The sequence below is a fragment of the Camponotus vicinus genome, unplaced genomic scaffold, assembly GCF_025532165.1.
Source record: "Camponotus vicinus isolate PSW18456_S1 unplaced genomic scaffold, iyCamVici1.0 SCAF_1, whole genome shotgun sequence".
Classification (NCBI taxonomy): Eukaryota; Metazoa; Arthropoda; class Insecta; order Hymenoptera; family Formicidae; genus Camponotus; species Camponotus vicinus.
The window spans coordinates 38,716,115-38,728,038 of NW_028141945.1; the positions used below are offsets into that span (position 1 = coordinate 38,716,115).

The 11,924-nt window shown below is 33.9% G+C and overlaps 4 protein-coding genes across 6 annotated transcripts; 2 read left to right on the forward strand and 2 right to left on the reverse strand.

Moving 5' to 3' along the window:
- Window positions 1-80: 80 nt before the first annotated feature.
- Window positions 81-2,300, forward strand: LOC145966337 (testis-specific serine/threonine-protein kinase 3). Of its 2 annotated transcripts, XM_083090371.1 has the most exons (5): window positions 89-492; window positions 565-868; window positions 1,014-1,591; window positions 1,873-1,956; window positions 2,032-2,300. In XM_083090371.1, the coding sequence occupies exons 1-5, from the start codon at window positions 397-399 to the stop codon at window positions 2,065-2,067; spliced, it is 1,098 nt and encodes a 365-aa protein (XP_082946497.1). In that variant the 5' UTR covers window positions 89-396; the 3' UTR covers window positions 2,068-2,300. The 2 variants fall into 2 exon arrangements, 1 of the variants encoding a protein (XP_082946497.1); XR_014437027.1 differs by having other exon boundaries at window positions 81-492; window positions 1,014-1,956; window positions 2,032-2,080.
- Window positions 2,003-10,191, reverse strand: LOC145966265 (uncharacterized). The gene is made up of 16 exons (XM_083090246.1): window positions 9,868-10,191; window positions 9,647-9,787; window positions 7,731-7,885; window positions 6,696-7,649; window positions 6,160-6,571; window positions 5,620-6,068; window positions 5,403-5,545; window positions 5,094-5,341; window positions 4,780-5,028; window positions 4,521-4,703; window positions 4,288-4,448; window positions 3,948-4,197; window positions 3,599-3,842; window positions 3,157-3,527; window positions 2,788-3,093; window positions 2,003-2,707 (listed from the first exon to the last, which is right to left on the reverse strand). The coding sequence occupies exons 1-16, from the start codon at window positions 10,016-10,018 to the stop codon at window positions 2,349-2,351; spliced, it is 4,776 nt and encodes a 1,591-aa protein (XP_082946372.1). The 5' UTR covers window positions 10,019-10,191; the 3' UTR covers window positions 2,003-2,348.
- On the forward strand, window positions 8,382-10,372 carry LOC145966370 (RWD domain-containing protein 2A). Its single transcript, XM_083090426.1, has 3 exons — window positions 8,382-8,664; window positions 8,792-9,244; window positions 9,312-10,372. Exons 1-3 carry the CDS (start codon window positions 8,470-8,472, stop codon window positions 9,543-9,545), a joined length of 882 nt encoding a protein of 293 aa, XP_082946552.1. The 5' UTR covers window positions 8,382-8,469; the 3' UTR covers window positions 9,546-10,372.
- Window positions 10,346-11,481, reverse strand: Apc10 (anaphase-promoting complex subunit 10). Of its 2 annotated transcripts, none has more exons than XM_083090463.1 (3): window positions 11,142-11,481; window positions 10,770-11,022; window positions 10,346-10,684 (listed from the first exon to the last, which is right to left on the reverse strand). In XM_083090463.1, the coding sequence occupies exons 1-3, from the start codon at window positions 11,170-11,172 to the stop codon at window positions 10,393-10,395; spliced, it is 576 nt and encodes a 191-aa protein (XP_082946589.1). In that variant the 5' UTR covers window positions 11,173-11,481; the 3' UTR covers window positions 10,346-10,392. The 2 variants fall into 2 exon arrangements, with proteins under 2 accessions (XP_082946589.1, XP_082946592.1); XM_083090466.1 differs by having other exon boundaries at window positions 11,148-11,475.
- Between the last annotated feature and the right edge of the window lie 443 nt (window positions 11,482-11,924).

Here is an 11,924-nt window from a genome sequence, read left to right on the forward strand (position 1 = left end):
TTAAATTTGTCTTTTTCTTATTCGATGTTTTGTTGTTTTCTATATTTGTTACTTCAATAGATACAATACACACGGCCGTGCTGTTCAGTTTTCATCGGCACGCGTGTCACTTTACAATCTGTCAAAATGGTTAAATGAACCAACAGATTCTTCAAAATTCTAGTATAAGATTCGTTATCGTCATCAATAAAAAAATAGTAATACAAATATTTTCGTACTTTGTTATAATACATAATACATGTGTTATAAATTATTATGTACAAACAGAAATTCTGCATTCTGAATATTATTATTCGCGTTCGCGATGTCATAATTAAATATTAAGCAAAGTGAGAGCGGAGTTGCAAATTATGGTAACTCGAAGGATAACATGCCATCTGCCGTCTTGCGAATCTCATGTCACATCTGAGCCAGACACCGTCCGAGGAAGCCACGTTATTAGCCCGAGGTTACAAGCTGCTAAGAAAGCTCGGCGAAGGTTGTTACGCAAAAGTTGGTATCGTAATTAGAAAATTAATTTTTTTTTATCCAAATGTTCCTAAAAACAAAATCTCTTCATTGTAGGTATACTTGGCCGAATATAAACCAGAACATGAATCGGATCGAAATAGCATCCTGGCCTGCAAGATTATCGATACTGCGATCGCATCGAAGGACGTTGTTCGAAAATTTCTGCCGCGTGAACTGGATATTCTGGTGAAGCTGAATCACCCGCACGTCGTGCACGTGCATAGTATCTTTCAAAGACGTACCAAGTACTTCATATTCATGCGTTTCGCCGAAAATGGTGATCTTCTCGACTTTGTACTAAAGAATGGTGCGGTGTCGGAGAGTCAAGCCCGCGTCTGGTTCCGGCAGCTCGCTTTAGGTATCGTGAAAAAATCACGGCGTTAATTAGTCGATTACAAATATATTAGCATCTTAATTTCTGATTTATAAGTTTTTGAAACATCATTATCATATTTTATAATACTGATATTGTGATTTTTACCACGCAAATTCATGTTTTTTAGGCCTTCAGTATTTACATGAGATGGAGATAGCGCATCGCGATATCAAATGTGAGAACATTCTCCTGACAGCCAACTACAATGTAAAACTGGCAGATTTCGGCTTCGCTCGTTACATGATCGACAGTCGCGGTAAGCGCGTTCTGAGTGACACGTATTGCGGTTCGCTGTCGTACGTGGCACCGGAGGTCCTACGCGCCTATCCATACAATCCCAAGATATCCGATATATGGTCGTTGGGCGTGATCCTCTACATATTGTTAAACAAGGCCATGCCGTTCGACGAGGATAATTTAAAGCGTCTGTACGAGTTGCAGATAGCGCGCAAATGGAAATTCCGCAGTAAAGTTAAGGACAGAATAACCGATTCCGTAAAGAAACTCGTGAACAATATGCTTGAACCAGATGTATCTAAACGCTGGCGTTTGGATCAGATCGTGCAGAGTGAGTGGATCGCCATGGATCCGCGTCTCCTGGTGCTCACGCCCGCGGAACAGACTGCGCTGAATCACGCGATCGAGGAGCGAAAGAGACACGAAGAGAAGTTTGTGAAGAGGGAGCCGGCACGAACAGAGAGTCTCGTACGATCGTTATTTTTAAACGTACTTGATAAGTCCAAATGCCTCTTAATGTCGCTTCCATCGTACATCGCGCTGATAATGCGTAGGACGCTGCTGGTCATCTACCTGGCGTACACGCACTTTTTATCGCACATTCAATTGCAAGATTAATTGAACTTGGCAATGCAATTGACATCAAACGTATCGATTCGGTTATATTTCGCAAATCAAATCTATTTAATTAAGAAGAATATATAGATAGCAAGTAATGTCACGCGAGATTACGAGTGACCGATTTTCAGAAACGACTCGAGGAGAAAAGGAGAATCCATGATCACAGATCGCATGCGGCAGAGGAAGTAACGATTCTTAAAGACGCCGCAAAAGTATGCTATTAAAATTAATTGCATATCATATATGATCAAGTTAAATGGCACAATTTATTTCTCTCTCTTTCTTAGGCGGCAGTTTCGACGATTATAACAACCGGAGCTTAAAGATCCTGATTCCAATTCCTACAATTATCCAATTTCTACAACTCATCTTTTTACACATATTTATTTAACACTTATAAAAATAAAATAACTAGACATAATTTAATACATTGCAATTCAATAAATTTTTCTCTAAACACTTATTATAGATATAATTAACGCATATATCTATAAATTTTCTTTTATATTTTTCTCGTTTTCGATTTGCAAAAGCAAAAATATACGTGTTTATTGAACTCGCACAATTAATCTTATTTACAAGAATTACTAAGAAAGTGTACATTTTAATTACCCACGAATCGCGCTTTTAAGACAGTCGTATTATTTGCCGTTGTCTCTTTAACATAATAATCAGCACCGAGAGCAAAAGTTTTTATTTTTCCATCCAGAGGCATTTTAAAAATATGTTCAGGTTGAGAGATTCCTTCGAGATTCCATATACCATCAAATCGTATTAACAGATGTTGATTATTCGGTGTTTTGCTGATTACAAATGAACTCGAACCTGGCAAAATGTATCGTTCAAGCTCCTTCCATACTTGATAACGCAATATCAAGGTTTGTTGATGCAATCGCAAAATAATCCATATTGAATTGTCGATCGGTTCCACAGATGCTTCAAGTATACCAGGCACGTATAATTCTGTCAAATAATATTTTATAATTTTATAATCTGCTTCACAGTCTCTAATACATAACTGTATTCTTTTATTATAGGCTCACCTGCTTCCTGATAAAATTGTTCCTCTGCAATAATATATGAATAAATCCAGATGAAATCTGATGACACCATTACTGCAAATACACCGTTATTCAACGGTACTAATTTCTTTGTTATAAATGCGCTGGAATTTGTATTGGTAAGAATATCAAATAATTTCGTATCGTTGCAAAGCGAAGAAATATTTTCCGGCTCGCAAAGACAAGTACTATTTAGATCTATCGAATTCTCGGCAGTAAAAATGCTAGAAGTCATTTCTAATACATCCTCGTCTACCGCTTCAAATTTATTTACATAAATTGCACGATCTGTAAAAATAAATTATTAAAGAGTATTTAAACGGTATTTACGTTATTAAAATTATAACTCACTTTGCAATGCGGTTGTTATATTCTCTACCAATTCCACAACTTTCGTCGTTCTATGCAAGACTGTATCTATTTCATTTTGATTACTAATGTTTGTTAAATCTATCCTTTCGTAGAGCCCGCTAATTGTAACATTTCCGAAAACTTCAAGATCATTCTTAAAATCGAATGTGCTGTCTATCGTCTGTATTGTTTTATGTTTTTTCATTTGATTGTTTGTTAGCTCTGTCAGATTTACGTCATTCACGATACTGTCAATAATGAGAGAAGGCGCGTTGAGCTGGCCTCGTATCTTCTTGATTCCGAATAACGTCTGATTTCCGGATTTTAATAATGCTTCTTCGATCTTGCGACCCATAATCGCACCTTTAACACTAATAAAGAGAAGATCAAATTCTTAACGACTATTTAATGACAATATTACTTGATCAAAAATATCAATTACCTCAAATTATTCAAGATGATGTTGTTAAAAGTTTTTCGACCTTTAATTGTAGTTATTTTCTGACAGTTTTGAGTTAGAGCATTATCAACCAAGTTCGAAAAATTTATATTTAACAACCAGAGATCTTTAGATGCCAAACTTGAAATCGTCTTCTTTCCAGTGACAATATTCTGTTTCGCGTCATGTCTAACAACATCCGTGTTCAAATTAATTCCATTAAGCTTATTATCCCAATTGAAATTGTCTATACGTTGGGCAAAAAAAAATTATATATATATATATATATATATATATTTTAGTTTTTATTAAAAATGATATCACTTCGCGTTCTAATTCAATTTTATCTTACTTATATTCAATTCTTCAAAATACCACACAGCATCCACGGTTTGTGCCGCATTTCTCATTAATGAATTAGTTAGCATATCTTTCAAATTAATGTCCGAAGATTCAAGAGTTGCATTATTCGCCGCAACGATAGCGGGTACTTCAACATTTTTAAATGACGAAACTACGGTAATATGCTGTTCTTTTGTTTTACTCAATAATTTGCTGGACACGTCTGACCACATTTTTACATTCAATGAATTTATAGGATTCTGAAGTAAAAAAATAATTGTTAAATAATTAAAATAATTAATTTTCCTTAGGCAATATCTTTTTTCTCGGTAATTTTTCCTTTTCCTTACGTGTATCGTAACATCTGCTTTTAAAGTTATATTTTTCAAGTTCATATTGCTACCAGAAAGAACGGTATCTTCATTTGCCATCCATATATCTTCAGATAATTGTTTGAGATTTACACCTCGTATATTTTGTATAATTGGCTCTGTTGAAAATTTGACTGATCCTGAAAATAAATGTATATCATATTTAAAATCTTTTTGCCCTTTGTAAAATATAACTACAGATTCCAATGTACCTTGTACAACAAATGTCGACGGTACATCGCTCGCGATATAACCGAAAGTCTGAGGTACATTTATTCCATCTGTTTTCAATGTTGTAGAGATCTGTTTTGAATGGAGATTGAGATGCGCATCTAAATGGGAGAGATTTAACGTCGAACGGGAAGCATATATGTGACTTGATGTAAAACCGTTAGCTGTGAGAAAAAAAGATAAATGAATTAAATTTTTAATCATTTGAAATTAAAGAAAAATGTGAGAGACGTGACTTACCGAATGTCACGTGTTCCAAGGATATTATGTCTGTCACTTTCAGTACGTTCTCCGTAAAAGACTGTATATTAATGTTATTGATCTTTCCAATGTCGCTATCTGCTTTTATAATTACGTTCTTTACTCTTGTAGGCAAAGAGAGATTGAGATAGACTGGCGTTTCAAGATTGTCAACAACAAACTTTGTAATATTTATCGGTCCTTTAAGATGATTTATATCCATCCAATCGTTCATTTGAATATTCAAGTCTACATAACGTAATAATATAAGTTTAATATTACGAAAATCTCTTTGCCAATTTGGCTGGTCTTACCTCTTAAATTTGTTCCCTTAATTTCCGACGCTGAAATATTCTTAACGAAAACGCGACCTGTAAATAGCTTCTTTGAAAAATCAATGCTGCGCAAAGCTGACACTGGACTAAAAATGGTCGTGTTTAAATTATCAGCTCCAATTACGTGCGAAACATTTAAATTTTTTACAACCAAATCATCCACTATCATCGAAAAAGTTCTAATTTCCGGAGTGACGACTTCCGTAGCACATAAAGGAATCGTCAGTCTGAAAGGGATACACATTTTTAGAATTATATATATTTTACAACAAAGAGAGGAAGACATACTTTGGAATCGGAAGCTTTGCATAAGTATCCTTTGTCAAAACGACACTATTGTTCGTAAATTTTGCACCAGAAATAACAATAGTCTCAACAGAATTCTTCGTCACCCAATTCGTGTAGTGCCACAAAGTCACGTTGTTCCATTGCTGTGAAGATAAAATGCGAGATAAATTCGCTATACATCATATATATAAATTTTAAAATAACTGTAAATAATTACTGTCTTATCGCTGGATAATGTTAAGTGCACAGGTACATTAGAATCTAGCGGTATGCGATTCTCCGAGATCTCTTTTAACGACGGTCCGCGAATACGAACGATATCTTTGGTCTTGACAAGATTGCTAAAGATCACGTCTTGCAAAAAGTAATCGTCGTCAAGTATCAAGGGTGTGGAAATATATTTCACGGGCGCCAATTTTTCAATTCCTTTGCCTGTTATCCCGCCTTTTAATTCAACAAGTCCCGTGACTCTCACTTTTGTGGCGGTTATTGAGCCGTTCATTACGGTCATGGAACCATTCAACGGCAAGAAAAATTCATCCTCGGTTAGATATAGCTCTTTCACTCTTGCCTCTCTCATTTGCACTATTTGTCGGGTGCTATTCGTCGCGATGTCCAACGGGATCGAAGCATTTATCGTGTGCAAGTTGATAAAAATATGTGTACCTAAAATTCATCAAAAAATAAGATATAGTATAAAGATATATTAATATTAAAAGTATTTTAAATATATAAATTGCGTTGTATGATAAATTACCTGAAACTTCTTGATCTCCAGAAATTTTTAATGTTTTTTCTTGTAGGTCCCGCATCAGTATCCCGTTGATAGATTCTTTCACAGATATATCATCTATATTAAAATTAGGAACAGGACATTTCCAATCATTTATCGTTTTTACTTTTAGTTTGTCAAGTTTTAGAGTCTGATTGGCAGCTTTCGTGTTTACGTATTTAGAAGGTTTAACTTTGTTGTCCGTAATAATATGATGAATGTAGCAAGATGTCTTGCACTTGACTGTGATCTTTTTGCCATATAAAACTGTGCGTTTAGATTCCTTAGTATTTTCAATTTCTTGCGCCAAGAAATTGTTTACCGCATTTAATTTGGCGATTGTATTATTATATTGTCGCGTTAAGCGGATCAATTTCTCCGCATTATAATCATTTAACTGTAAGCAATATTTGGATTAAAATTTTTTTTTATAATCGATTCAAGACGAAGAATAAAAATACCTTCTAATCAAAATAGTATAAAAAAATTGAGAGGCGATACCTCTCACGAACATCTCTTACGTTTTGAACACGAAGTTGACCGATATTTGCGTTCGGGATGACGAGATTCTTAGACTCTGGAATTTTTTCCAAGGTTCTTTGAGACAACTTTCGCTTGATCTCTAAACACCAAGCAGCTATTTCATTCTGTAAGGACTTCCATGTCTTCTTCGCGGTCCAAATAGGTCGCAGAAATTTCCATTCCCCATCTTGATTTTGCGCCACCAGTATGTCTTGATTATTATACGAACGAATTCGACGAATTTGACGAGTGTTGGATAGTTTTGTGTGCGTCTTGAGAAATCTCCATCCATTATACTGATAAATTCCCACAGCATCTTGCTCCGCGAAGAGAAGAACGACAGTGTTTCCCATCGCCAGGGAATGAATATACGTCGCCGAAGCGATTCTTTGAAACGGGACGAAGCGGCCATACATTTCTTTGTACAAAATTGTAGAATCGTTACCGGCTAAAACTAGGAAACGCTCCTCAAAGTGATCTTCTTTGAAGTAGAATGAGCTAACATCTCTAGCGTAATGCAATCTCTGCATCTCTACGAATTTATTGGAACGCATGGAAAAGCGAAATATCTTGGTGAGAGATCCTACAATCGCAATGTGCATGAAGCTCTTGCTCTGGAAGGGCAATAATTTTCTTGCTCCGAAGCGTAAAGTATCGGTCTTATCAAAGTGCTCTCCGAGCCATATGTATACGAATATTTTCGTTTTCGATGCGATTCCCAAATACAGTTGATTCATCCCGAGCCACATATCCGCGTGCATCACTTCGGGAATCTCGAACTCTTGTTTGAATTGTAATTCGTAATTAGCGTTCTTATTCTTGCCGATACGCAAAATGACGATTCCATCGGTGCCCTTTTGCACGACTATAAACGTACCGGCGCTATAACTGGTTACGATTATACGTCTTCCATCGGATAGTGGATGCGTTCCCACAAGTTGTGCTTTATTATCCTAAAAAAATAATTATAATTGTAGAAAATAGAGAACTTTGTTTTTATCTTTTTAATATTTAATTAAGATATTGTAACGTACAACGAATTGATAAAGCGATATATTTGAGGAATAGACGGCTGCTGCAAGCCAAAGCGTTTGCTGATGTTCATCTTGCATAGAAAAGAAAGCTACGTCCTGAAAGTCTGATAGATTTAAAGACGAAGTCTCTTCGAAACCTTCTAGTATATTTACATCTATAAATAAAATCAAATAGTTTCGGATTATAATTCAACGCATTTATAAAATTCATATTTTGTTTATAATATAAATTAAATTAAAATAATTAAGTAAAAAAACTAAATTAAAAAATTAAAATAATTTTTTAATTTAATTTCTTCTTACATATTTTTTTATTTAATCGTTTTAATTTAAATCATAGTATTATCATATCAAAATATCAGATATAAAAATGAAATAAAAATAAGGGGAAATATAAAAATAATTATAAAATTAAAACAAATATTCTCTCTCTAATATAAACTGTTAATATTAAAAGTATTAAAGAATCATTTTCATTCGTATATAATGTATATTTAATTCATGATTGCTATTTAAAAGGAGTATAACCATTCTAATCGCGAATATCAGCTGACGTATCAGCTGATCTTTTGATAACCTTAACGTAATCGTTGAAAGCACTTTCATACACATAAAAGAAAGAGTTCGAACGATCAATATTTATCATTTCAGTTCAACCGAGCTAAATGTCGTCAAATTAAAAATACGACAGCGAGACAGAAGGATTTATTATTTTATCGTATGAGTCAACGTTCAAAACATGTCCACTCCAGAGGAGATGACGGAAAATCTGTCGGCACAGGTGAACGAGCTGCAAGCTTTGCAATCCGTCTACCCGAACGAACTCGTCGTAGCAGACTATGGGGTTTTGGCTGATATAAACGAATACATCGAACACCCTAATCGAAAACCACCTCGATGGTTGGAATACTCTATTGCGATCCCATTGAACGGTGTAATGCAATATTCATGTAACAATATGTGCTTTTAACTACTTAATGTAACGTTCTAATTCGATTTTTTTTCTTTACTGTATCAATATATAAATATGTCATTAACATGTTGATTGCATCATATTATAGGAAAATATCGAGTTGCTGGTCAATTTGCCAACCAACTATCCGCAAGAACAACCTGATGTGTATGCAAGAAGTTCTCGCTTGGACAGAATACAACAGTGCCTATTGAATAAGGAGCTCTCTATTATTCTCAAAGCCCAGGACGTAGGAGAACCCTGCATCTATACATTGATATCATGGCTGCAGGACAATGCGGAAACTTACTTCAATGCTTCTGCATATAATCAAGCAATTAAATGTAACGACACGAGTAAGAAAGAGAATGAGACTGAGACACAGACTGTGACTTTCTCTAGATATTGGATTTATAGTCATCACATATACAGCAAATTCAAACGACGAGATGTAGCAAACTTGGCAAAGGAGAATTCAATCACCGGATTTTGCTTAGCCGGCAAACCAGGAATCATTTGCATGGAGGGAAATTTGGAAGATTGCGATTATTGCTGGCAAAAAGTAATGTTAACAATGATTTTTCTATATCTTAGTAATTTACGGGAATAATTTATATACTAATCTACAGATTAAAACTATGAACTGGCACAGGATATTAATAAAATTCTTGGAAAAAGAGGAAAACTGCAATGATGTGGATAGCATGCGCAGGTTTGCAGATTTTCAAGAGGTCTCCTTTCCTACCACTGAGCGTCACAATGATATGGGCCAACTTCTCAAATATCTAACAGACCACAACTGCCAGCATGCATTTAAGGAACTTTTTGGTATCGAAGGGAAATTCAGTAAATTTTCAGATTGATATAATTACATAAAAGTAAGAATATTAATATTAAATATGCATTTTGTACAGTTTCTTTCAATTAATATAATAGAATTTCACAAATAGTTAAAATTCTTTACCTTTATTGGATTGTAAATCATTCGGAAGACTCCTTTTTTGTCGCTTTTTGCTTTGAAAGATTGTTTTGGTCACATTTTCCATATATTTATTAATTGCATTATTAATATCATTTGAACTGTCAGTATTTAATACTTCGTATGCTAAAAATGCCGAATGTTTCATAAATGAAAACATAAATTTTTACATATAAAAGAAGATATTATCAATATTAATATTCTACCATTAGAAAGATTTTTAAAGTATTCTGTCGTTTGATCAAGTATCGCATACAAATTTTCCGTCGAATAACTTTGAAAAGAACGCTCGCACTTTGTCATACATATTAATGTGATAATTAGAAGAAACTTTTGTAACATATTTGAATAGCACATCGTAGCTCTCAAGCTACTGATCACGACTGACGACAACAGTGGGTTAGCTCTGAGTGGACTTACTATCCAACAGTATGTTGTGTTTACAGTTTTTTTTGCACATAACTTATACGCTTTCAAATTCCAATCTATAACATGTATATGTACACATAAATACTAATATGAATCCATGTACAAACACAATGTCAAGTCTCAGAATTTCTCTCATTTATAATGTTATGTTTTGATAAAGATGATATACTCTTGACAAATAGATACAATAGAATGAAATAAATAACAGACTATAAGTGATTGAAAATGAATTAGCTTATAATCTTCTGAACTGAATTTTGACAAATAAATAATAAAATTTTATTCTTTTTCATTTATAAATCTTATCTAATAGTGGCATAGCGTAAAAACTCATTAGTCAGAAACTGTCCTGGAATATACGGCGCTGGTGGGCCAAGAATATCCTGTGCAGGACTATGAATCTTGATTTGCCTCATATGAGTATCTCTGCCATTCTGATGATTGCTAATGACTGCTATTTGAATCATGAATGTCCTAATGGGACGATCATTTATATTTTTAATTGGAATTACTATCCAGCCACTTGGTTCATTTAAATCCATCACTTCCACCTCTTGTAGATCATTGAAATTGGTCCCTGCTCTGATACTTATCCTAGAAATTGACAAAACGTTATTATTTCTATTAATAACAGCTAATGTGTTTATAATTTATAATCTACAAATAATGAGAAATATACCTGTTGGGAGTATAACTCTCATCCAGCTTGTAATCTGTGTAGATGCATATGTCACGAATAGTTGTTTTTCTTTTAAATTGTATATTTACTAAATGAGGTAACTGTCCATCTGATTGCCAATAGGTTTCTGTGATATCATCCCGAAGCTGATCCACGCCGAATCCCGGTTTGCAACTCGACAAACTCCAGATCGCATAATTCCCAACTTCCCGTACTCTACCAGTCAGTTGTTCCTGTACAGGGTCTATCTCACCTGAATGAAAAGTTTTTCATACACATAAGCTATATCATTTCTCGAAATGTATTTCCCAAATTTTTTTTAGAAACTTAAATTGATCAATAACAATATGTGCAAAACAAAAGATACATTACATTTACCTGCGTTATTAGTCTTATTACTCATAGTTAGGTTAGATTTTTCAAATCAGCTGTTCCAACGTCAACTTCTTATTCTTAATTCTCTCTCGTAGCTATTACAACATATGTAAAAAATAACAGCAAATCATATTAAGATAATAATAACATTTAAGTTTATGTTAATTTCTAGTCTCTTTGATACACATGCATAAATGTTTGACATGTTTCTCGCATATTTTAAAAACCAATTGTGCCCTTTCTCGATTCTCGATTCGTTCGAAATTTCGATACTCTCGAACGATATTTCAATTGTGCGCTGCTTCAAAGTTCTTTTTCAAAATTTACCATTTACATATATTTTAAATGCTGAAAACAGCTAACTCGCTTATAAGAGAGTAAGGAATAATTACATCTTGCTTATAACTATACACTTAGCAAGAGAAAAGAATAAATTTGATTGGTTTCGCCATGTTATTAATGTGTATATGCCAACAATATGGCGTGCTTTGTACTTTACTTTCTAGTAACTCTCTTCATATATGATTGAAAAATGTCATAATTTAAGAATTACTGAATTGGATCAATGCCTTAAAATGATATAAAATAAATTCTCCTCTTCTCCAGTATGTTATAGAGTTTATTTTATTCTATGCTTGCGTTGCAATATTGCAAGTAATAGCTGATTTAAGATGAAAATATAAACAACCATTAGTAAAATAAAATTAAATGTATTAAATATAAATATAAATTTGTTCACGTTAAAACTGTTGTAGGATAAGATTATATTTATATGATAAA